The 22,305-nt window shown below is 41.8% G+C and overlaps 1 protein-coding gene across 1 annotated transcript; it reads right to left on the bottom strand.

The window, feature by feature from the left end:
• Window positions 1-406: 406 nt before the first annotated feature.
• METTL3 (methyltransferase like 3) lies at window positions 407-15,843 on the bottom strand. Its single transcript, XM_006087393.3, has 11 exons — window positions 15,590-15,843; window positions 6,993-7,207; window positions 6,502-6,903; window positions 5,244-5,419; window positions 3,182-3,398; window positions 2,770-2,957; window positions 2,361-2,399; window positions 2,087-2,195; window positions 1,903-1,968; window positions 1,620-1,732; window positions 407-628 (listed from the first exon to the last, which is right to left on the bottom strand). Exons 1-11 carry the CDS (start codon window positions 15,687-15,689, stop codon window positions 517-519), a joined length of 1,737 nt encoding a protein of 578 aa, XP_006087455.1. The 5' UTR covers window positions 15,690-15,843; the 3' UTR covers window positions 407-516.
• Window positions 15,844-22,305: the final 6,462 nt, after the last annotated feature.

Genomic DNA, 22,305 nt, shown 5'->3' with positions numbered 1-22,305 from the left:
ACCCTAAGCATTTAAATGTAAAATGCACTTATTTCACTTTTCTTGAAAATTTAAGTGAAAGAATAGACTACCAAGCCACATAGTTGTAACAGAATCAGCAAATATTTAGAGCATATAGCCCTAGTGATAACCTTAAGGGAAACTCAAATCTTACCTTGAGAAATGCTGTCCCAGAGAGCCCCTTCTTTATTATCCTGTTCATGTAGTACTAACTACTAATCACTTCCATCCTATACTGTATAATCAACATTTTAATGCTTTCCATACATTCATTTAGTTTGAACCCTTACCACAACCCAATGAAGTAGATAATATTTCCTGTTTACATGATCAGGAATCATACTGAGGGATGAGTTACATGAGTTCACACACTGTTAAGTGGCAAAGCCAAAATTTGACCTCAAAATTGTTTCAAACTTTTATTTAAATAAGAAAGAGTTATGGTACAAATATTACTCTTTAGATGCAGCCTGCAGAGCCGTATCTATGGATGCTTAGTTCTGTGAGGAAGTGCTTCTATAGATTTTTAGGTTTAGAGATGATACCATCTGGATACCTTTGCTTGAACCGGGCAACCACATCTGGATCTAGTAGGTGGATCCCATCCAGCTGGTTTCCAAGGGTGATCCTGAAGCAAGGGGAAAGATGGGGCAAACCAAAATTCCTGGAATTAAAAGGCTTAATATTGTTAAAATACTAATACCTTTTATTAAGACTGCCTATCATCTCATCAAATACTCTTTTTAAAAGACCTTAATAGAATAGTATGTGGTAGCATGACTGGTTAGGAATGGGCAGAATCTGGTGGTAAAATAGGCAGGATCTGTGTTACTTAAGGGTTAATAACTGATGGCTAACCAGGCCTACTTTTCAAAGCTGTTGCTGCCAGTGAGTATTCCTTGGATAAGTAAAATGCTAGCAGCATGTCTCTTATTTACTTTTTTAAAATTTATTTTTTTAATTGAATTTACTTAAAACCTGTATGGTTTTGTGAACCAATGTCACACAAATAAATTCAATTTTAAAAAATTAATTAGCGTGTCTTTTAAAGCTCTACTAACAGAATGAAAGATATTAAAATTCTTGACAGATTAGATTCTTAGTAACCACCAGGGGACAGATTCAAAACATCCATAGAGCCCTGACCGGTTTGGCTCAGTGGATAGAGCATCGGCCTCCAGACTGAAGGGTCCCAGGCTCAATTCCAGTCAAGGGCATGTACCTTGGTTGCGGGCACATCACCAGTGAGGGGTGTGCAGGAGGCAGCTGATCGATGTTTCTCTCTCATCGATGTTTCTAACTATCCCTCTCCCTTCCTCTCTGTAAAAAATCAATAAAATATATATTTTTTTAAAAATCCATAGACTAACAGGAATATCATTAGGTTGTAAAAGTGGAATCTAGAGAACAGTGGTTTGAATCCTAAAACCTGTGGGATTTCCAATGAATGTTGCAGAATCCTGTAAAAGTCTAAAATAAAATATAAGCTTAGTTGGCTCATGAATCCTCTGAAGCCCATTTACAGAATACTGGAATATGATGTGAAACGCTACTAACTAATGTCCTTGACTATAAATACTTTTGCCCATGGGGGCTAACATGTTCTTTGGTCACCTTACCAGTTGGGCTGCACATTGTGAGGTCGTCCAAATAATTCAATCTTGCGAGTGCCAGGGGACAGTCTCTCAATCATGCCATATATTTCATCTGGTTTATGACTGGTAGAACGAACCTAGGAAATAAAGGGTCTAGCTACTTTTAAGTTACCCAAGATTGCAATTCTAGCCCTTTCCATTTATGTTTTAAGATCCAAATGAGAGAACTTGGGACAAGAATACCCTTGACCTCAATAACTAATATCAATTAAAATGTGAAAACTTTGGATGCCTGGGAAGCACATACCTCAGCTACGATCACATCACAATCCAGACCCTGGTTGAAGCCTTGGGGATTTCCTTTGACACCAACCTGCTCACCACAGAGAACAGATTACCTTATGAAACCCTACATTTGAACTTTTTCTCAATAAGTCACATAATTCCTCTTTTTTGCTCCAACTAATGAATTGAACCCCACTGCTGCTCACCAAGCAGTGTTCCTTTCCATGGTTCAACCAGTGACCTGTACGGCCTGTCCGAATGATGCGTTGCAGCTGATTTGTCTTCACCCAGATAATTTCATCTACCCGTTCATAACTGTGGGGCATAAGAAAGAACTAGAGCTTTAATCAGGCTTTCACAGTTTAGGAGTATACCATCTACTCTACAGAGGTAAGGAATCACAGGAATACTCGGGGAGAAATAAACAGGTATCTCAACTAGAGCAATTCTGTATTTCCCCCAAAAGAAAGCAACACTTACCCCCAGAGGTTCAGACATTCTCTGCCCAACTCCATGGCCCTAGAAAGAAAAAAGGGTTAAACAGCTATTTCCAAGCTTGTTTTTTCTTTCGCTTCAAGATATAAGTGTTGTTTTCAGTAGATATTCAGTGAACATTTACATGCAAGACACCATTAAGGCAACAGGATGATTTAAGAATGTAAAAACAGAACATAGTATCCATTCTCAGTGGCCTTACCTTTCACAAGGAACAAATGTAAAGTTAAATAGGACTTAAGGTATAATTTGTTATAAATAATAAGCATTAGCTCTCAGTCGAAAAAAAAGGCTGACTCAATAGCACAGCTAGGAAAACCCAGGATTTTATCCCCACCCAGTACTCACTCTGTACTATTCCTGCCCGTAACTACACATCTTTGAACTGCATTACCTGCCTGTGACCCAGAGGAAGAGAAAGCCATCATCCTGCAGTACTGGTATGTTGAGCCTGCGCATCTCATCATCTGTCAGGGTCCCATAGGGCAGCTCCATGTGAATATCCCAGGGTGGGTCAGCCATCACAACTGCAAACTTGCCCAAGATACTGACGTCCAGGTAGCGGATATCACAACAGATCCACTGCATGAGGTGGTATTTGGTCATCTTCCCTTCCTCCACTCTGAGATTCATGGCCCCAGTCCCTCTTTTCCATCTATTTTCCTACTCCCTTTTAAGCATATCTATCCCACTCCATTCCCAATCAGCAAAAAAACTGCTAATTATGCCCTGCTTTCCTACATGTATGGCTGCCCTATTCAGATTAAGTCCATAAATTGAGGTAAGTTTTCTTAGCCAACAGGTACCTGAGGTGGGAAGAGTCGATCTACATTGGAATCACCTCCAACACTCTGTGTGAGAGCAAGCTCCTGGCTTGGTGTATGATCTTTGCTCCCAGGAGCCTCAGAATCCATGCAAGCATCAATTTCATAGTGAACATATTTGCAGGTATCCATGTGGAAACATGTATTAAGGAAAGAGCAGTCACCTAATGACTCATCAGTGTGTTTATTGATGATTCTCCTGGGGAAATAAAAAGATAAAATCAGAATCAAGATAGTGTTCCACGGTCAGAGCCAACAGTTCAAGTAACAAATTGTTTCACAATTTCCTATCTACCAATTTTCTCTATTGTTAGAGCATCCTTCAAGAGTTTTCAGAGAAGGGGGAGGCAGGGGACATGAAAATCTGTAATTCACACTAATGAAGAGTTTTAATTCCTCTCTGAGCAAAGACATAACTTGCTTATCTTATGACAGGAAGGAAGAAAGGGCTTGCTGGTTAGAGCAGTATAACACTGACCAAAGAGCCCAGAATCCTGTTTCTCCTAAGATAATCTTCCTTCCAAAGAACTTTAACTTGCACTGGGGCTCAGAGATAGAAGTGCCTTGCTATTGCAAGAAAGGAGCATTAAAAAAACACATACTTGGCCCTGGCCAGTTTGGCTCAGTGGATAGAATATCGGCCTGCAGACCAACAAGTCCTGGGTTCAATTCCAGTCAAGAGCACATACCTCGGTTGGGTTGCAGGCTCCTCCCCGGCCTGGACCCTGGGCAGGGCATGTGCAGGAGGCAACCAATCGGTGTTTCTCTCACATTGATATTTCTCCCTGTCTTTCCCTCTCTTTTCCACTTTCTCTATAGATCAATGGAAAAATATCATTGGGTGAAGATTAAAAAAACAACAAAATAAACCCCACACACTTGCATTTATTTGGGAGTCCAGCCTGTATTCCTCCCACAGAACACTACTTCTAAAAGTATACTTTCAGCCCAGCTGGTGTGGCTCAGAGGTTGAGCATGACCCAGAAACCAAGAGGTCACCAGTTCAATTCCCAGTCAGGGCACATGCCTGGGTTGCAGACTTGATCCCCAGCAGGAAGCGTGCAGGAGGCAGCCAATAGATGATGTTTTTCTTTCATCAATATTTCTATCTCTCGCCAAAACCTGTTTGGCTCAGTGGATAGAGCGTCGGCCTGCGGACTCAAGGGTCCCAGGTTCGATACCGGTCAAGGGCATATACCTTGGTTGCAGGCACATCCCTAGTAGGAGGTGTGCAGGAGGCAGCTGGTCGATGTTTCTCTCTCATCGATGTTTCTAACTCTCTATCCCTCTCCCTTCCTCTCTGTAAAATATCAATAAAAATATATTAAAAAAAAATATTTCTATCTCTCTATCCCTCTCCCTCTCTAAAAATAAATAAAACATATAATCAATATTTCTATCTCTCGCCAAAACCTGTTTGGCTCAGTGGATAGAGCGTCGGCCTGCGGACTCAAGGGTCCCAGGTTCGATACCGGTCAAGGGCATATACCTTGGTTGCAGGCACATCCCTAGTAGGAGGTGTGCAGGAGGCAGCTGATTGATGTTTCTCTCTCATTGATGTTTCTCTCTATCCCTCTCCCTTCCTCTCTGTAAAAAAATCAATAAAATATATTTAAAAAATAAATAAATAAATAAATAAATAAATAAATAAAAAATAAAAGTATACTTTCAGAATCTGGAGGTCTTTGACAAACTATTGAAACCTTTTTCTTTTTCAAATATAATTTTATTGATTTCAGAGATAAAGAGGGAGAGAGAGATAGACATCAATGATGTCTCTCAACATCAATGAGAGAATCATTGATGAGCTGCCTCCTGCACGCCCCCTACTGGGGATTGAGCATTCAATCCTAGACATGTGCCCTGAGGGTGATCTCTGGTTCAAAGGTCGACGATATTCAACCACTGAGCCATGCTGGCCAGGACATAGGAAAACCATTTAATAACAGGATTAAATACATAATCCCAATGATTGGAAGCAACGTGCTGAGAAGGAATGACTATTTCTAGGAGACCCATCCCACCTCTCTCCCTCTCAAGAGACCTGAAGTGCAGCTTGCGACAGGGCCGATCAGCATCACTGGCTTTCATGCACTCCTCCTTGGTTCCATAGTCACAGAACTCTTGCACTTGGGCCCGACCTCGTGACCGAAACTTTTCGACAATGGATTGTTCCTTGGCTGTTGTAGTATTTAATAGCTCTAGAATCTCCTGACTGACCTATGACAGAAGAAGCTTTGGACTTAACAGGGTTTGTAGGTAAAATTAGCCTTAAACCACCTGTGTAAATTCTACTTGATAATACCTGTAATGCCCACCAAAACCACTTACATTAGGTACTGAACCAAGGCACAATGAACTCTACTATCAATTTAACTTGTCAAATTCACACACCTAGAAGTAGCAAATGGAGAGAACTCATGTGGTTCCATTACTTACACCAAGAACCACTATACAGTAAAGTCTTCAACATCGTTGATAGGTTTTGTAACTTTAAGTGAAAAAATGTGTAACTAATTTTACCATAGGCTAATTGATATAAACAAAGTTCCTGAGGCATCTCATCAACGTTATGATGAAATAACACTGAACAAAATGACTTTGAGAACTTGTTGTACTGCAAATTCACATTGTTTCATCAATTTCTATAATTATTGGTCCAGTATTCATTTCCATTCATCTCCCCCTATTCCTACATTTGGATTCAACTTCTCTTTTTTTAAAAAAAATTTATTTGTTGATATTTAGAAAGTGAGGAAGGGAGAGAGAAACATCAATTTGTTGTTTCACTTATTTGTGCATTCTTTGGTTGATTCTTATATGTGCCCTGACTAGGGATTGAACCCACAACTTTGGTGTATTAGGACACTGCTCTAACCAACTGAGCTACCCAGCCAGAACTGGATTCCCCTGCCCTTGATCTTATGATTCTTCCAAACAGATCCAATAACAAAGATTCTCTAAATCCGAGTTTCTAACATTGACATTATTAACATTTAGGGCTGGATAATTCTTTGTTGTATGGGGGTTGTCCTACTATGACTGTAGGATGTTTAGCAGTATCCCTTGCCTCTACCAACTAGATGCCTGTAGCACTCCCCTGTATTGAGACAACCAAAAATGTCTCCAGACATTGCCAAATGTCCTCTGTAAGGAGGGAGGAAGGCAAAATCATCCCCTGTTGAGAACCACTGTTCTAAACCTTCAATTCTAAGAATTGCTCCTTGTGCCAGGGGTAAATTCCTCTCAACCAAAGTTATAATTCCAAGTATATGTATGAAAACATTTCCATCTGCCCCTACCTTCTTGCTCTGTTGTTCCTTAGTAGACTGTTGGTTCAGAAGGCTTTCTATCTCCAGATCAACATCTGAGGCAGCATGTTTCCTTGATTTCTTGGTTGGCTCCTTGGCTGTTTCTGATGCTGAAGAAGCCAGACCAGAGGCCAAAGAGCTAGCAAAGGCAGCTACTGTGGTCGAGTCCTGTTCTGCACGCCGCTTCTGACCTGTGATAGTCCCTGTTACCTCCCCAGAGCCCTTTTCTGCAACAGCGACCATCATGGCAGAGAGCTTGGAATGATCAGCATAGGTCACAAGAGTAGGATTTGCATCATCTTGTAGGAGACCTCGCTTTACCTCAATTAACTCCTGAGCTGCAAACTTCTGTAGGAGGCTTTCCACCCCTTCTTGAGTAGCAGGGGCATCTGGCTAGGGAAGGAAGAGAAAGCAGTAAGACACTGACCATGAACTAAAGAAAAGAAGTGGTAGATCCCAACCCTGTCTTATCAGGTCATTACCGTGGAGATGGCAAGACAGATGGACACAGCATCAGTAGGCAATGTTAGGGATAGATCAGAGAGATGGTGTAGCAACTTCTTCTCCAATTCAGGGTCTGTAGCTAATTCAGGAACTGAAGCTGTGCTGGACTTGGAGCCACCAGAAGTGGGTACAGTAGGCACTGGGCTGTCACTGCGGAAGGTTGGAGACAGTGCTGCCTCTGGATTCCGTAGATCTAGGAATGAAGAGAATATAAACTGAAAAAGGGTGCCCTGGCTGGTTTGGCTCAGTAGATAGAGCATCAGCCTGTAGACTGAAGGGTCACAGGTTCGAGTCTGGTCAAGGGCACATGCCCAGGTTTCCGACTCCATCCCCAGTGTGGGGCATGCAGAAGGCAGCCGATCGACGATTCTCTCTCATTGATGTTTCTATCTCTCCCTCTCCCTTCCTCTCTGAAATCAATATATATATATATATATATATATATATTTTAAAGGGGCAACCACTGCCAGCCTATATATTCCTCGGGAGTCAAATTCTCCAGCATTCACAGTACACAGTTCTTTCATTTCATGTGGGAAATCCTCCGACCAAATTTAGCACTAGATAACTTTTCCTCAAACATATTTAAGCATTCATTCACTGCTTTGCCAGGATAATCCTCAATTTTCTGGGAAGAGCTTACCTTTTCTCTATTGAATGAGAGTTTTCATAATTCCTTGTCCTTCATGTACTTTATAGGAAATGAGCAGCATGGTAGATTTAAATGTCCATACCAACTCAATTCAAGCTATTCTAAGTGACAACTGATATAATCAACCTGAATCTAAAAGCCAGAAATATTTTCAATAACCTAAACTATGATAAAATCTCTCTGAGGAATGGAGTTTAAATGTTTATGAATTAAGGCCACTAGACATCAGAAGATATACAAAATGACAGTGTTAGCGGTTAGAATAATGGGACCTTTAACATCAAACATAAAAATCTTATAAAACTGCCCTGACTGGTTTGGCTCAGTGGATAGAGTGTCGGCCTGCAGACTGAAGGGTCCCAGGTTCGATTCCGGTCAAGGGCATGTACCTTGGTTGCAGGCACATCCCCAGTAGGAGGTGTGCAGGAGGCAACTGATCGATGTTTCTCTCTCATCGATGTTTCTAACTCTCTATCTCTCTCCCTTCCTCTCTGTAAAAAATCAATAAAATATATTTAAAAAAAAATCTTATAAAACTTTGCTTAAGCCTAGTCATAAAATATTTCCTGACTGTATTTTTAAAAAAATCTATTTTTGCCCTAGCCGGTTTGGCTCAGTGGATAGAGCATCGGCCTGCGGACCAAAGGGTCCTGGGTTCGATTCCGGTCAAGGGCACGTACCTTGGTTACAGGCTCCTCAGATCCTGGCCCTGGTCGGAGGCAACCAGTCGATGTGTTTCTCTCACATCAATGTTTCTCTCTGTCTTTCCCTTTCTCTTCCACTATCCCTAAAAATCAATGGAAAAATATCCTCAGGTAAGGATTAACAAGAAACAAAAACCAAACAAATCTATTTTTATTGATTTTTAGAAAGAGAGGAAGGGAAAGGGAGAGAGAAATATCAATGTGAGAATGGCACATCAGCTGCCTCCTGCACACCCTGTACTGGGAATTGAATGGGCAACCTTTTGGTGTGTGGGACCACTCCCAACCAACTGAGCCACACCAGCCAGGGCCAGATGAAATATTAAACTCCGGACCTATCCTGGGATTCTGTTAAATTAATATAAGGTATAAATGAGCCATTAGTTTACATGTAAAAGTATTTTGATTACTTGGAAATTTCCACTCTCATGGAACTAACTTTAGTAAAATTTGACTCAAATTCCAAGGACATCAAAGCTGAACTATACCAAACAATTTGCTGGAATAGTTAACATTTTATGAAAATAAGTTATACCCTATTTGGAAAACAGATTCCACAATTCCATATTAGCTGCAAATTTTAAATAATTGACGTAACTTTCTTCACCTTGATTACTTATAATTCCTTTATGTTCTGCTGAATCTTAACTAGAACTCAGATGAACTGATAAAAGTTCCTTGTGGCAAAAAGGTGTTATGCACATGGAAGAGTCATGGAAGCACTTTGAAGGTCAGGATGAGAAAGAGTTTGAGAGCAACTGACTTAAGCTAAAAATATATATTAAATATAAGTGACAGTTACTACTTAGCTTACTTTAAAAACTATAGGCAAAATTCCTGCATTGAACAGGACTGATTTGGTGACTACTGAAATCCCTTGCAATTCAGAAATTCTACAAATGTAATAAATTTGAGCTAAAATACCCCTATTACATTTTATACTAGGATCAAACTGATTTTTTTATCAAGTATAAAATTCTTTTAAAGTAAACAAAAGTTTCTTCTTTTTTTTTTTTTTTTTTAGGGCATGATGGTCAATCTTTATTATATAAGATTTTTTTCAATAATCTAATACATTTACAATTTTCTATTTAATTTTTTAAAGTTTTGAATGTTGTTGATTTTTTTATAAAGTTGCAGTAAAACACACATAAAATTGATCACCTTAGCCATTTCTAACTGTACAGTTCAGTAGTGTTAAGTATAGTCAAATTGAATTTTTTCACCTTGCACAAATGAAACTCTGTATCCATTTAGCAGCAACATCCCCTAGCCCCTAACAACTGCATTCTGATTTCTCTTTCTTTGAATTTGAATACTCTAGATACTTCATAGAAGTGCAATCATACAGTATTTACCTTTTTGTGACTGGCTCCAAACAAAAATTTCTTAAGCAACCCAACTAAGAATAATCAATGATAAATTTCATTAAGGCAAAACAAAAAAAAAAGTACAAGGTGCTTTAAAATGAGGATTTCAGGCATCGCATCCACCAATTGTTTTATACATAACTAGAGGCCCGATGCATTCAGGCACGAGGGGGGTGGAAGGGGGGGGAGAAGGGGTTCCTCAGCCCGGCCTGCGCCCTCTCGCAATCCAGGACCCCTTACTCCTAACCGCCTGCCTGCTCGCTCCTAGCTGCTTGGCTCATCACCCCTTAGTGCTCGCCAGCCATGAGCCCTGCATTGAGCGTCTGCCCCCCGGTGGTCAGTGTGCATCATAGTGACCGGTCATTCTGTTTGTTCTGCCATAATGGTCACTGGGCTTTTATATAGATAGATACTGACCTTTTTATTTATTTTTATATAAGTACAAATTAGAGACTTATGGGGGTGGTCTTTCTTTTTTAAAAAAATATTTTTTTATTGATTTCAGAGAGGAAGGGAGAGAGGGAGAGAGATAGAAACATCAATGAAGAGAGAAAATCATTGATCGGCTGCCTCCTGCATGCCCCCAACTAGGGATCGAGCCCACAACCCGGGCATGTGTCCTTGACTGAAATTGAACCTGGGACCCTTCAGTCTACAGGCCAACACTCTATCCCCTGAGCCAAACCAGCCAGGGCCAAAACATTCTTTTAAAAAAATAAATTAATAGAGAGGGAGGAGAGAGATACATCAATGTGAGAGAGATACATCAATCAGATGCCTCCTGTTGAACCTAAAACCTGTGCATGTACCCTGACCGGGAATCAAACCGGTGACTTTTTGGTGCATGGGATGATGTTCAACCAACTGAGCCACACTACCCAGAGCTCAAAAACACTTATTGTCCTGGCTGGGTAGCTCACTTGATTGAAGCGTTGTCCTGAAGTGCCGAAGTTTTCTTGGGTTCAATCCCTGGTCAGGGCACATACAGGAATCAACTAACAGATGCATGAATAGAAGGAACAGCAAATTGATGTCTCTCTCTCTTCTCTCTCTCTAAAATCAATTTTTTAAAAAGTGACTTTCACTCTGAAAAAAATTCTTAATTTAATCTAATCAAAATTCTGTTTGGGAACATACTTATTCACTACCATATTATTTTTCATTACTGCCACAAAAAAATGGTTCTTCCGACACTTGGCTTAAATATATAATAATACCACATTATTTTTATGATAAAGTTCTCTATTAACTTTATTTTAAATGAAGTCAAGAGCTAGCAGTTCAAATAAAAAAAGTAACCCATTTGACATTATTATACCTGCTATTATATTTAAAATAACAATATATAGCCCTGGCTGGTGTTGCTCAGTGGTTATTATTGCCCAGAGGGGCTCGAGTTCAATTCCCTGTCAAGGGCAGGTACCTGGGTTGCAGGTTCAACCACCGGCCCTGGTCAGGGCACATGCACGAAGCATCGGATCAGTGTGTCTTTCTCACTCTCTCATGTCCTCATGTCAATATTTCTCTCTCTCCTCTCTCCCCTCTTAACCCCCTCCCTTCCAGTCGCTAAAAAAAAATCAATGGGAAAAGTACCCTTACTGTTCTGGTGAGGAATAACAACAACAACAAAAAAACACCACAAACATTTAAAATAACAATATATAAATTTGGTTAGATGTTAATGCTCTCAATTTCTTTCCTACCAACTTTTCATGCAAATGTTATTTGCTATTTCTAAATTAGACTACATGGAATCTAGACAGGAAACTCAGTAAAAAAAAAAATTGGAAATAAAGCAAATGAGCTGAGGGCAGCAATGTAAGACTTCAAATGACGTTGAGGGATAAGAAAGCCATCAGGGGGAGATTAAAAATGGCGGCAGAATAGGAAGATGTTGCACAGACATGCTCCCAGGAACAAACTGGAATTACAACTGAAATACAGAAAGGCTTTCTGAATAATCAACAGAAAACTCACAGGAGAGAACCCTGATACCCAAGAACCGAAGATGGAGACCGCATAGAGACTGGTAGGAGGGGCAGAAGCGCGAAAGGGCTGGTCGGGCACCCACAGATGGCAACTGAAGTTCCCGAGAGAGATATCTCAGCTGGGGCAGGGGGGGGGGGGGGAGGGGGGGGGTGTGCCACTGAGAACTCTGGGACCTAAGCCCGAAGCTGGGCTCCCCAGCAGAGAGCACCAAACTGAGGAGGGTACCCACATAACATCTAGCTGTGAAAAGCAGTGGGGTGCTGTCTGCCAGGGGGTGGCAGCTGAAAGTTCAGGTACCCTCTTAAAGGGCCAATGCACAAAATTCCCTGTGGGGCCACCCACCTTGTACTCTGGCAGAGGGAGGGTGAAGTGGACTGGAGCTGTGAGAGCAGAACCCAGGACTGGGGACTCGGGGGATAGAGCTCAGAAGGCAGACACCCCAAGTTTCCTGGGCTGAATCATTCCCTCACACAGCGGAGGACATCTTTCCCACACAGACATCTGCCTTGCCTGGGGGGGAAGACAGTCCACACACCCTATTGGAAAACACCTTGCCTTGAGGCCACTTAAGAGATTAAAAGTAGCCGAAACCGGTTTGGCTCAGTGGATAGAGCATCGGCCTGCGGACTGAGGGGTCCCGGGTTCGATTCCGGTCAAGGGCATGTACCTGGGTTGCGGGCACATCCCCAGTGGGAGATGTGCAGGAGGCAGCTGATCGATGTTTCTCTCTCATCGATGTTTCTAACTCTCTATCTCTCTCCCTTCCTCTCTGTAAAAAATCAATAAAATATATTAAAGAAAAAAAATAAAAAATAAAAATCAATAAAAACATATTTAAAAAAAAAAAGAGAGAGAGATTAAAAGTAACAATTAGCCTCCAGGCAGAAACAACTGCTCCACTCTGTGGAAAAAACCCTCGCCACTCCTGAGGATAATTGGGGCAATTCAAGTTGGAATCCTATTAGTCTGTAGACCAGTGGTTCTCAACCTTGGCTGCACATTAGAATCCACCTGGAATCTTTTTAAAATCCTGATTTCTGGGCCCCCCATCCTCCGGAAATTTCTGTTTCTTTGTTATGGGTTGGGGCCACAACATTAGTAACAAAGAAACAGAATTTCTGGAGGATGAGTCCCAGAAATCAGGATTTTAAAAAAGATTCCCCCGGTGATTCTAATGTGCAGCCAAGGTTGAGAACCCACTGCTGTAGACAGTGGCAGTATCTGGAGGCTTTGAGTCTTTGCCTGATCCAATTAGTCAGAAACAGCCTTTAACACTGTCCTGCAGGATCGGGCACACACTGGCAGTCGGACATCCCCCAAAGGGTGCCCAATTGTGAGAGGGTGCAGGCCGGGCTGAGGGACACCCCACCCCCCAGTGCACAAATTTCGTACACCAGGACTCTAGTTGGTTAATAACATATAAGTTTCAGGTGTACAATTTTATAATACAACATCTGTATACTCCATTGTGTGCTAAGGAAAATGTTTTGTTTTTTTAAAAAATATATTTTATTGATTTTTTTTACAAAGAGGAAGGGAGAGGGATAGAGAGTTAGAAACATCGATGAGAGAGAATTATCGATCAGCTGCCTCCTGCACACCCCCTACTGGGGATGTGCCCACAACCAAGGTACATGCCCTTGACTGGAATCGAACCTGGGACCCTCCAGTCCGCAGGCCAAAGCTCTATCCACTGAGCCAAACCAGCTAGGGCGAAAAATTTTTTTTTTTATAATTAAGCCTACTGATACTATGGAGAATGAAATCACATAAACATTTTACTTTCTCCAGTTAGTAACCAAATTTAGATCTTCTTTGAGCAATGTATAATTTTATTAAAGGGAGCAATAAGTCTGTAAAATGAACCACTTTTTTTTTGTTAATCCTCACCCAAGGTTATTTTCCCATTGATTTTTAGAGAGAGTGGAAGGGAGGAGAAGAGACAGAGAGCAACAGCGATGTGAAAGACACATCAATTGGTTGCCTCCTGCATGTGCCCTGATAAGGGCCAGGTATGAATCTGCAACTGAGGTACGTGCCTTGACCAGGAATCGAATCGGAGATCCTTCAACCAACACTCTAACCACTGAGCAACTGGCCAGGGCAAGCCCTGCTATTTTTAATGCAGGCTTTTGCAGAAAGCAAAGTTTTTCAGGAACGCATTCATATGTATATAGTAGAAATGCCTCGAATCATATCCTTCCAGAATGCTGTTTTTGAAAAAGTTGATGAAATACTTTAATTCCAGTTTATAGGAGTCTATAATAAATTAAGAAGCAATTGGGGACTCAAGCCAGGTAGTTCAGTTGGTTAGAGCATTATCTGATAAACTAAGGTTGTAGTTTCAATCCCTGGTCAGGGCACATACAAGAATCAACCAATGAATGCATAAATAAGTGGAACAAATCAATGTTTCTCTCTCTCTCTCCCTTCCTCTCTCTCTCTCTCTCTAAAATCAGTAATTAAAAAGTAAAAGAAGCAATGGGTCATTTGTCTATGATAGTGATGTAATTGTTATATTTTCTATCTAAAATTGATATGCATGTCGCCTGACCAGCATGGCTCAGTAGTTAGAGCGTCAGCCTGCGGACTGAAGGGTCCCGGGTTTGATTCTGGTCAAGGGCAGGTACCTTGGTTGCAGGCTCCTCCCGCCAGGGCCCTTTCTCTCACATAGATGTTTCTCTCTGTCTTTCCCTCTCTCTTCCATTCTCCCTTAAAATCAATGGAAAAATATTCTCGGGTGAGGATTAACAAAAACAAACAAACATAAACAAACAAATAAATAAAGGTGATTAAATGTTAAAAAAATAATTCCAAGTGCCAACTTCTCCATAATGCCTTCACTGACTAAACCAACTCTTGTTAGTTCTCCTCTCACTGCACTCTTGTGGATGCATTCATGTGGCATTTTACATGTATCATACCCTTTATCCCCAACTAAACTTCAAATTCCTTGAGAGCATGGTCAATGTCACACTTATTTTGTCTAACTGCACTCATGCACACTGACTCAATAGATATTTATTTATTATGGTGTGAGAGTCCTGCCAGGGCATCCAGTTCCAAGGGCCAGAATGTGTGCATGGTCCTGAATATGTTAAGACAAGATTTAGTGATGGATTTGAATATCCTGAGAGACACTGGAATAACCTACCACAATAGTGGTACAGAGATTCGCTCTTCTTGTAGAGCTTTTATCATTGATCTGCCTTAGATAATTCAGAGACTGTACTGGGAATGGGTGGTGAGGTTCCTTCGTTTTACCACTGTGACACAGAAGCAGGGCTGGGGGGAATTAAAAAACAAACAAAAAACGAATGCTTTCAGATTCCTGCTCCGTATGTAAGTGACTGAAACAATGCCAGTTCCACAGCTGATTTCGCTACACCAACTCTGTGAGGGCACTGCAATGGGCACCATGGATAACAAGGCCCAGTGCCTGCTCTCACTGTGCCCACAGTCGCCAAAAAAAGGCCACTACAAACCAGTCACCAGAACCTAGGGGAGAACAAGACGCCAGGGGAGCAACAGGGAGAGAGGCCGTTCTGTGCCAAGGAACGGGGCCGGGAGGCCTGGCACACGGGGCCTCTTGGAGACTTAGGGGAACCGGGCAGGTGCGGGATGGGGCCCGGGCGTCAGGGCCGGGAAAGCGAACGGAGCGACCCGACGCCCGGGTGGGAACCTCGACTCCTTGCAGGAAGGCTAATGTCTGTGCTGCTGAGGCGAGAGAGGGAGCACCAGTGCAGGAGGCGTTAAAGAAACAGCCCCTTGGAGAAGGGCTTCCACTCGGGAGCTGTCTTTCTCTCCAGGTCCCCTCCCTCCCATCCCGGCTAAGCACCGGCCGGAGACACGCGCCTCACCCAAGTGCCCCGAGTCCTGCTTCCGCCTCCGCTGCAGCCTCTCCCGCAGCGAGTCCAGCTGCTTTTTGTGGGCCTGGATAGAGCTCCACGTGTCCGACATCCTTGTCTCCCAGCCTGGATAAGTCTCGAATCAGGCGCGGGAGACTAGCACCTCCCAGTTGACACTCCGGGAAAATCTAATTCTCACACGGACACCCCAAGGCTAAACGGAAAGAGGTCCCGGCGTTGCGCTAAATGAAAAGCCATTTCCGGTTTCGCGCAGCTTTGACGCTGAAACGGGAGCCATCTTAAGTGTTGGCAGGAGAGCGGATGTTTTCTTATTGGCGCTCTCCGATGCTTCCGGGTGCAGTGAGGCTGTGGTCGCCATCTTGGTGCCTGGCAGAGCGGCCATGTTGCTTATAGGCGCGCATGCGGCCATGTTGAATATAAGGTTGTGTGTGTGTGTGTGTGTGTGTGTGTGTGTGTGTGTGTGTGCGCGCGCGCGCGCGCGCTCATACCTGAGATTTATTACAGTGAACGACCAAAGTAAAATCAGCAAAGAGAAAAGGTTTGTGTGTGATAAAGGGTGGAGGACACCAGGCACAAGCTTCCAGGAGTCCTCTCCCTGAGGAGTTACCAGGTCTTCATTATTCCAGTGTCAAATTCTGACAACTCACGTGAACTATGTCCTCTACCAGTCTGGTTAGACTCAGTGCCAAGGATTTATGGCACTATAGTCACATGGGCATCTTCCCCATAGCATGTACCAAACTTCCAGATTCCCAGAAGGAAAGCAAGTGTTCAACATGAGCCCCATTGGTTGTGCAAAGTGTTTCGGCACAGGGAGCCTCTATTATCAGGAAAATGTGAAAACCCTGCTCGGATTCAGGTTTTCAGACACCAACTGAAGGGTATCCATTTAAGCAGGACTTTCTAAGGATAGCAGTCTTAGGCCTGCTGTATGAAATGTTTCTGGCTGGTTTGGCTCAGTGGATAGAGCGTCAGCCTGTGGACTGAGGGGTCCCAGGTTCGATTCTGGTCAAGGGCACATGCCTGGGTTGCCGGCTCGACCCCCAGTAGGGGGCAAGTAGGGGGCAGCCGATCAATGATTCTTTCTCATCATTGATGTTTCTATCTTTCTATCCCTCTCCCTTCCTCTCTGAAATCAATAATATATATATATATATATATTACATATATATATAATATATATATATCCATATATATATATATATATATATATATATATATATATGAAGAAATGTTTCTGCACAGCAGGTATAGCCCTGACTGAATCTTTGGCGCTCACCTACAATTTTATTTTAAAAACAAGTAATATAACATGGTACTAGTTTCAGTTGCATCATCCATAATTGCCTACAATGCTAATTACATTTGTGACTCCCGGTGAGTATTTAACAAGTATTTGTACATAAATTACTAGTGCAATATTAGGCAATGATAAACCTTTCCTTTTATCTGATTACTGTTTCAAGATAATTTTTAGATAAAATCAGCATAATAATTTCTGATTTAAAATTAGAATAAAAAGTGTGTTTTAATAACATGGATCATTCAGTTTTTATTTGTGTTGCACTAAATCCCCATTTATAATTAATTATAAAGCAAGATTGTTATACTTAACAATTATTTTCTTGTCCTAGTTTACAATTAAAATTATTGGCTTTATTTATGTCTTTCCATATGCTTCACTCAATTTCAGGGATAATACCCATATTCTGATACTTTGATCTTTTTTTAAAATTTTTTTTTATTGATTAAGTTATTACATGTGTGTCCTTATCCCCACGTTACCCCCCATCCTCCCCACTCATGCCCTCACCCCACCCTGTTGTCTGTGTCCATTGGTTAGGCTATATGCTTGCATATAAGTCCTTTGATTGATCTCTCCTCCTTACCCCCACCCTCCCCTACCTTCCCTCTGAGGTTTGGCAGTCTGATCGATGCTTCTCTGTCTCTGGATCATCAGTTTTTGTTCATCAGTTTATGTTGTTCATTATATTCCATAAATGAGTAACATCATGCGATATTTATCTTTCTCTGACTGGCTTATTTCACTTAGCATAATGCTCTCCAGTTCCATCCATGCTGTTGCAAATGGTAAGAACTCCTTCTTTTTTACCGCCATGTAGTATTCCATTGTGTAGATGTACCACAGTTTTTTAATTCACTCATCTACTGATGGGCACTTAGGCTGTTTCCAAATCTTAGCTATGGTGAATTGTGCTGCTATGAACATAGGGGTGCATATATCCTTTCTAATTGGTGTTTTTAGTTTCTTGGGGTATATTCCTAGAAGTGGGATCACTGGACCAAATGGGAGTTCCATTTGTAGTTTTTTGAGGAAACTCCATACTGTTCTCTACAGTGGCTGCACCAGTCTGCATTCGCACCAGCAGTGCATGAGGGTTCCTTTTTCTGCACATCCCCGCCAGCACTTGTTGTTTGTTGATTTGTTGATGATAGCCGTTCTGACAGGTGTGAGATGGTATAAGATTAGTCTTGAGAGTTGACTAAGATAGTCCTCCTAGAGTGGCACTTGTAATACAGATATTTAAAATGAGGGATCACGAATTCCTCCAACAGTTTGATACATATCTTTCTCACTGAAGGTGTTGTAGGTTTATGTTTCCATGCATTCATTTACAAAGATAGCTATTAGTTCCAATCCATGGGTGTGTATGCATGGGCACACTTCTCAGAGGGAAGAAGAGATGGAGCAGTGATATTATAAGGTATCTGTGTATAATCTCACTCTTCTTTTTTAAAAAATATTTTTCTATTATTTTTATTCATTTTAGAGAGAAAGGGAAGGGAGAGAGACATCAATTAGTTGTTTCCCTTATTTATGCATTCATCCATTGATTCTTGCAAGTGCCCTGACAGAGATTGAACCAGCAACCTTAGCACATCTGGATGACTCTCTAACCAGCAGAGATACCCAGCTAGGGCTTCTCACTCTTCTTATACCAAAACTACATTTACCATAGTAGTACATTGAAATAGAGTCCTCATAAGGGGGCACAAAGGGAGGGGGGGCCTGCTTCTGAGATTCGGGTTGCATGTGTTTCTTGTTCTGGTAGCTGGTTACATAAGAATGTTGTGAAAATTAAGCCAATTTTGGTATGTGCACTTCTCTGTACATGTAGTAAGCTTAAATACAAAAGTTTGTCTTTTAAAGGGTCCTCTGAATGGGAGCATTTAGAAACCACTGGTTTATCAAAAGCCTACATGATGCCAAACACTGTGTCAGAAAGAATCGCTTAAAAAAGGCATGTCCTCTGTTTTCAAAGAGTTTCTGGCCTGGTAAAAGAGCCAGGACCCTTTATTAAGATTGAACCATCTTTACAACATATGGTAGCATGAGCATAGCCTCTAAAAATAAATGTGATTGCAAAGAAGAGGAGGCTTCCAAGCCCAGGTGACCCAGGAAGGCATGGGAAGAAGGTGGCACCAAGGTTCAGGCTTGAAGTGACAGCTAGGTCTGCAGGAGGTGAAGCCATAGGACAGAATTCCAGGATGAAGACATGATTAAAGACAAACGTCTAGGCTAGAGTTGGGAAAGCAAATGAATGCCCTGTTAACCCAGATTAGTTCACTAGAACATAGAGAATTATATTATTTGAGAATTTAGAAGGATATTTGTTTTCATATTTGAGACCAGATTGCAAAAAAAGCACATGTTACCTGAGTAAAGAGCTTGCAATTTAATCACAATATAATGGGATAATTTAGAGTTTTTGAATAGGGAGTGTTTTAAGGTTGATCTTATGTTCTAATTAGATTCAGATGGGGAGAAAGGAGAGTTTAAAGACAGGGAAAATAGTTAGCCTATTGTAACTAAGTCTTTGATGATAGGAACTCCAATTAACTCAAAAACTGGTTATGGATAGTAATGGAAAGCAAGGGATGAATATGAACAGAGTCTATTATGAAAAAAAGATGTATGTGGCCCTAGCCGGTTTGGCTCAGTGGATAGAGTGTCAGCCTACGGACTAAAGGGTCCTGGGTTCAATTCCAGTTAGGAGTGCATGCCCGGGTTGTGGGCTCGAGCCCCAGTGTGGGGCGTTCAGGAGGCAGCCAATCAATGATTCTCTCTCATCATTGATGTTTTTCTCTCTCTCTCCCTCTCCCTTCCTCTCTGAAATCAATTTTAAAATTTTATATATATATATATATATATATATATATATATATATATATTCAAATGTATGTGAATTGGAATGTGGCAGTTACATCCATTCAGCAAATATTTATTGAGTGACTACTATGTAATAGGTATTTTAGAGATTTAGTAGTGACCAAAATACTAATTCCCATCTCATTTTCTGAATTTAATTTACTTCTTAGGTATTTTACATTGCCTTTTGTGATGTGTAGCTTTATATATGAGCCTAGAAGTAGAGGACACAGAAATGAGTATGCACACACATGAGCATCTCTGAACATTTAATTCTCGGGATTACACTGAATGAGAAGCAAAAACACTGTCTTCCTAAGCTGAAATACTGTTGGGAAAGTTGGCTGATATGAGATCAGGAAGACTTCATGGGGACTGCTCTACCTAAGCATATTTGCTTCTTAATAACCTTGGTCTAGCAACTGCCCTCAGAAAGCTAATAAGAGATGCTTTTGTACTTTCATTTGGGATGTATCCTTGATGGCCCTATGGTTAGACACTTGTATTATTACTAAAGTAAGGCAGCCCTATTATTGCAGTATTATAGAACTGTTAAATTAACATTTAATTATTCACAAGTCTGAATTTATCTTTTGTTGTATAATTTCTGTTTCTTTCAAGGACCTGAACAAATAGAAATGAAATATATAGAAATTTATATAGCAATAAAACTAGAGTCTTGGGGGAGAAAGAGAGTACTGGATATATCCTTGCAGAAGATGAAAGGAATTGATTCATCTTCAAATCAGAATTCTGCAGGTCAACCCCTAAACAGTATAAGCATTTTTGTCTAGGAAAGGAAAGGTTTTCTAGAAGAAGAGACTTAGTTTCTAAAAAAAAAAAAGAAAGAAAGAAAAAAGGAGACATATGTAATACTCTTTGTAATACTTTAAGCCAGTGGTTCTCAACCTTCTGGCCCTTTAAATACAGTTCCTCATGTTGTGACCCAACCACAAAATTATTTTCATTGCTACTTCATAACTGTAATGTTGCTACTGTTATGAATCATAATGTAAATATCTGATATGCAGGCTGGTCTTAGGCGACCCCTGTGAAAAGGTCGTTCGACCGCCAAAGGGGTCGCGACCCACAGGTTGAGAACCGCTGCTTTAAGCAATAAAACAAAATTTTAAAAAATAAATAAAAATTAAAAAAAAAAACTCTAAAAAAAGAAAGAAAGAGAGAGACAGTTTCTGGTAGGCTCTGGGATTCCTAAGGTCTGGATTGCCTCCTCTCACCTTCAGAGAAGCCAAAGAAGTAACACAAGTACTTTTGAAAATCAGCCAGATGAAGAGCAGCCCCCAGAGATCTTTGCTTTCACATTCACTTTGGGTAAATCATTACAGCAGTAAATTAGGCAAATTTTAGGAGCACAGGAGGGCCACTTAGCATGATCTGCATATAGAGTCTTTTTTTTTTTTTAAGGAAGCATTTACTTATTTTTTTAATTGTTTTATTGATTTCAGAGAGAAGAAGGGAGAGGGAGAGAGAGATAGAGTTTTCTGCTAAAAAAAAAAAAAAAAGCCACTGGGGGCAAAAAAGGAAAGCTGCTGCTTTCTTGTCTGCCCACTCTTGGTCTGCATACAACCCTAAGCCCTGCACAGAGGAAGAAACCTCACCTAGATCTCTTCTACCCAAAACAGGTGTAAGCCTAGTTGTGAGCTGATGAGTGCTGCATACACTACATTTCTTAACTTTTCTTCATATACTAGAGGCCCGGTGCACAAATTCGTGCACAGGTGGGCTCCCTTGGGGTGGCCTGCGGAGATTGGGCACCAGCTCACACCCCCAGCCTCGCAGCCCTGCATCCCTGCCTGGCACTCTGCCTTGGCCTGGCGCTGCCCCCTCACCTGCTCCACCATCCTGCCTGCTGGGCGATCGGTCAGGGGCAGGCTCCCTGCCAGGCTCCCTCAGCACCTGGGAGCCAGGCGGCGGCCCCAACCCCCGCCACCGCCACCACTGGGCACCATCTGCAGGGCGATCAGTGGGGCAATCAGGCCCTGCTCCCACCCACCTTGGCCTGGCACCTTCCACTCACCTGCTCCACCATCCTGCTGCAGTCCAACTCTCATCAGGGCCCATCAGGGCCTGCAGCACCTCCACTGCCGCCTGCTACCGACGCCCACCATGTTCCACGCCGCCCCCTGGTGGTCAGCACATGTCATAGCGAGCAGTCGAACTCCCAGTCGATCAACCATCCGAGGGGACAATTTGCATATTAGGCTTTTATTATATAGAATGTTGTAGTAGACTTTTCAGAGTTAGCCACAACAATGCCTCCCATCCCACATGCCCTTATGCAATGTGACTTTGCCACTCTTCCTGTTAACAGGTAAAGCTCATTTCCCCTCCTCTTGAGTATGAGCTGGCCCTCTAACTTTGGCCAACAGAATGTGGCAGAAGTGATACTGAATTTCAGAGCCCAGACTTTAAGAGGCCTTGCAGTTTCTGCTTTTGTCTTCTTAGAGACCTTGGCCTTCATGAACATCCAATTATCTTGATAGATAAATCACTTGAAAAGAGAGAAGTGAAAGAG

This window comes from Myotis lucifugus, unplaced genomic scaffold, assembly GCF_000147115.1.
Source record: "Myotis lucifugus unplaced genomic scaffold, Myoluc2.0 scaffold_38, whole genome shotgun sequence".
Classification (NCBI taxonomy): domain Eukaryota; kingdom Metazoa; phylum Chordata; class Mammalia; order Chiroptera; family Vespertilionidae; genus Myotis; species Myotis lucifugus.
The sequence above is the reverse complement of the archived record's forward strand: the minus strand, read 5'-3'. Positions and strand labels throughout refer to the sequence as shown.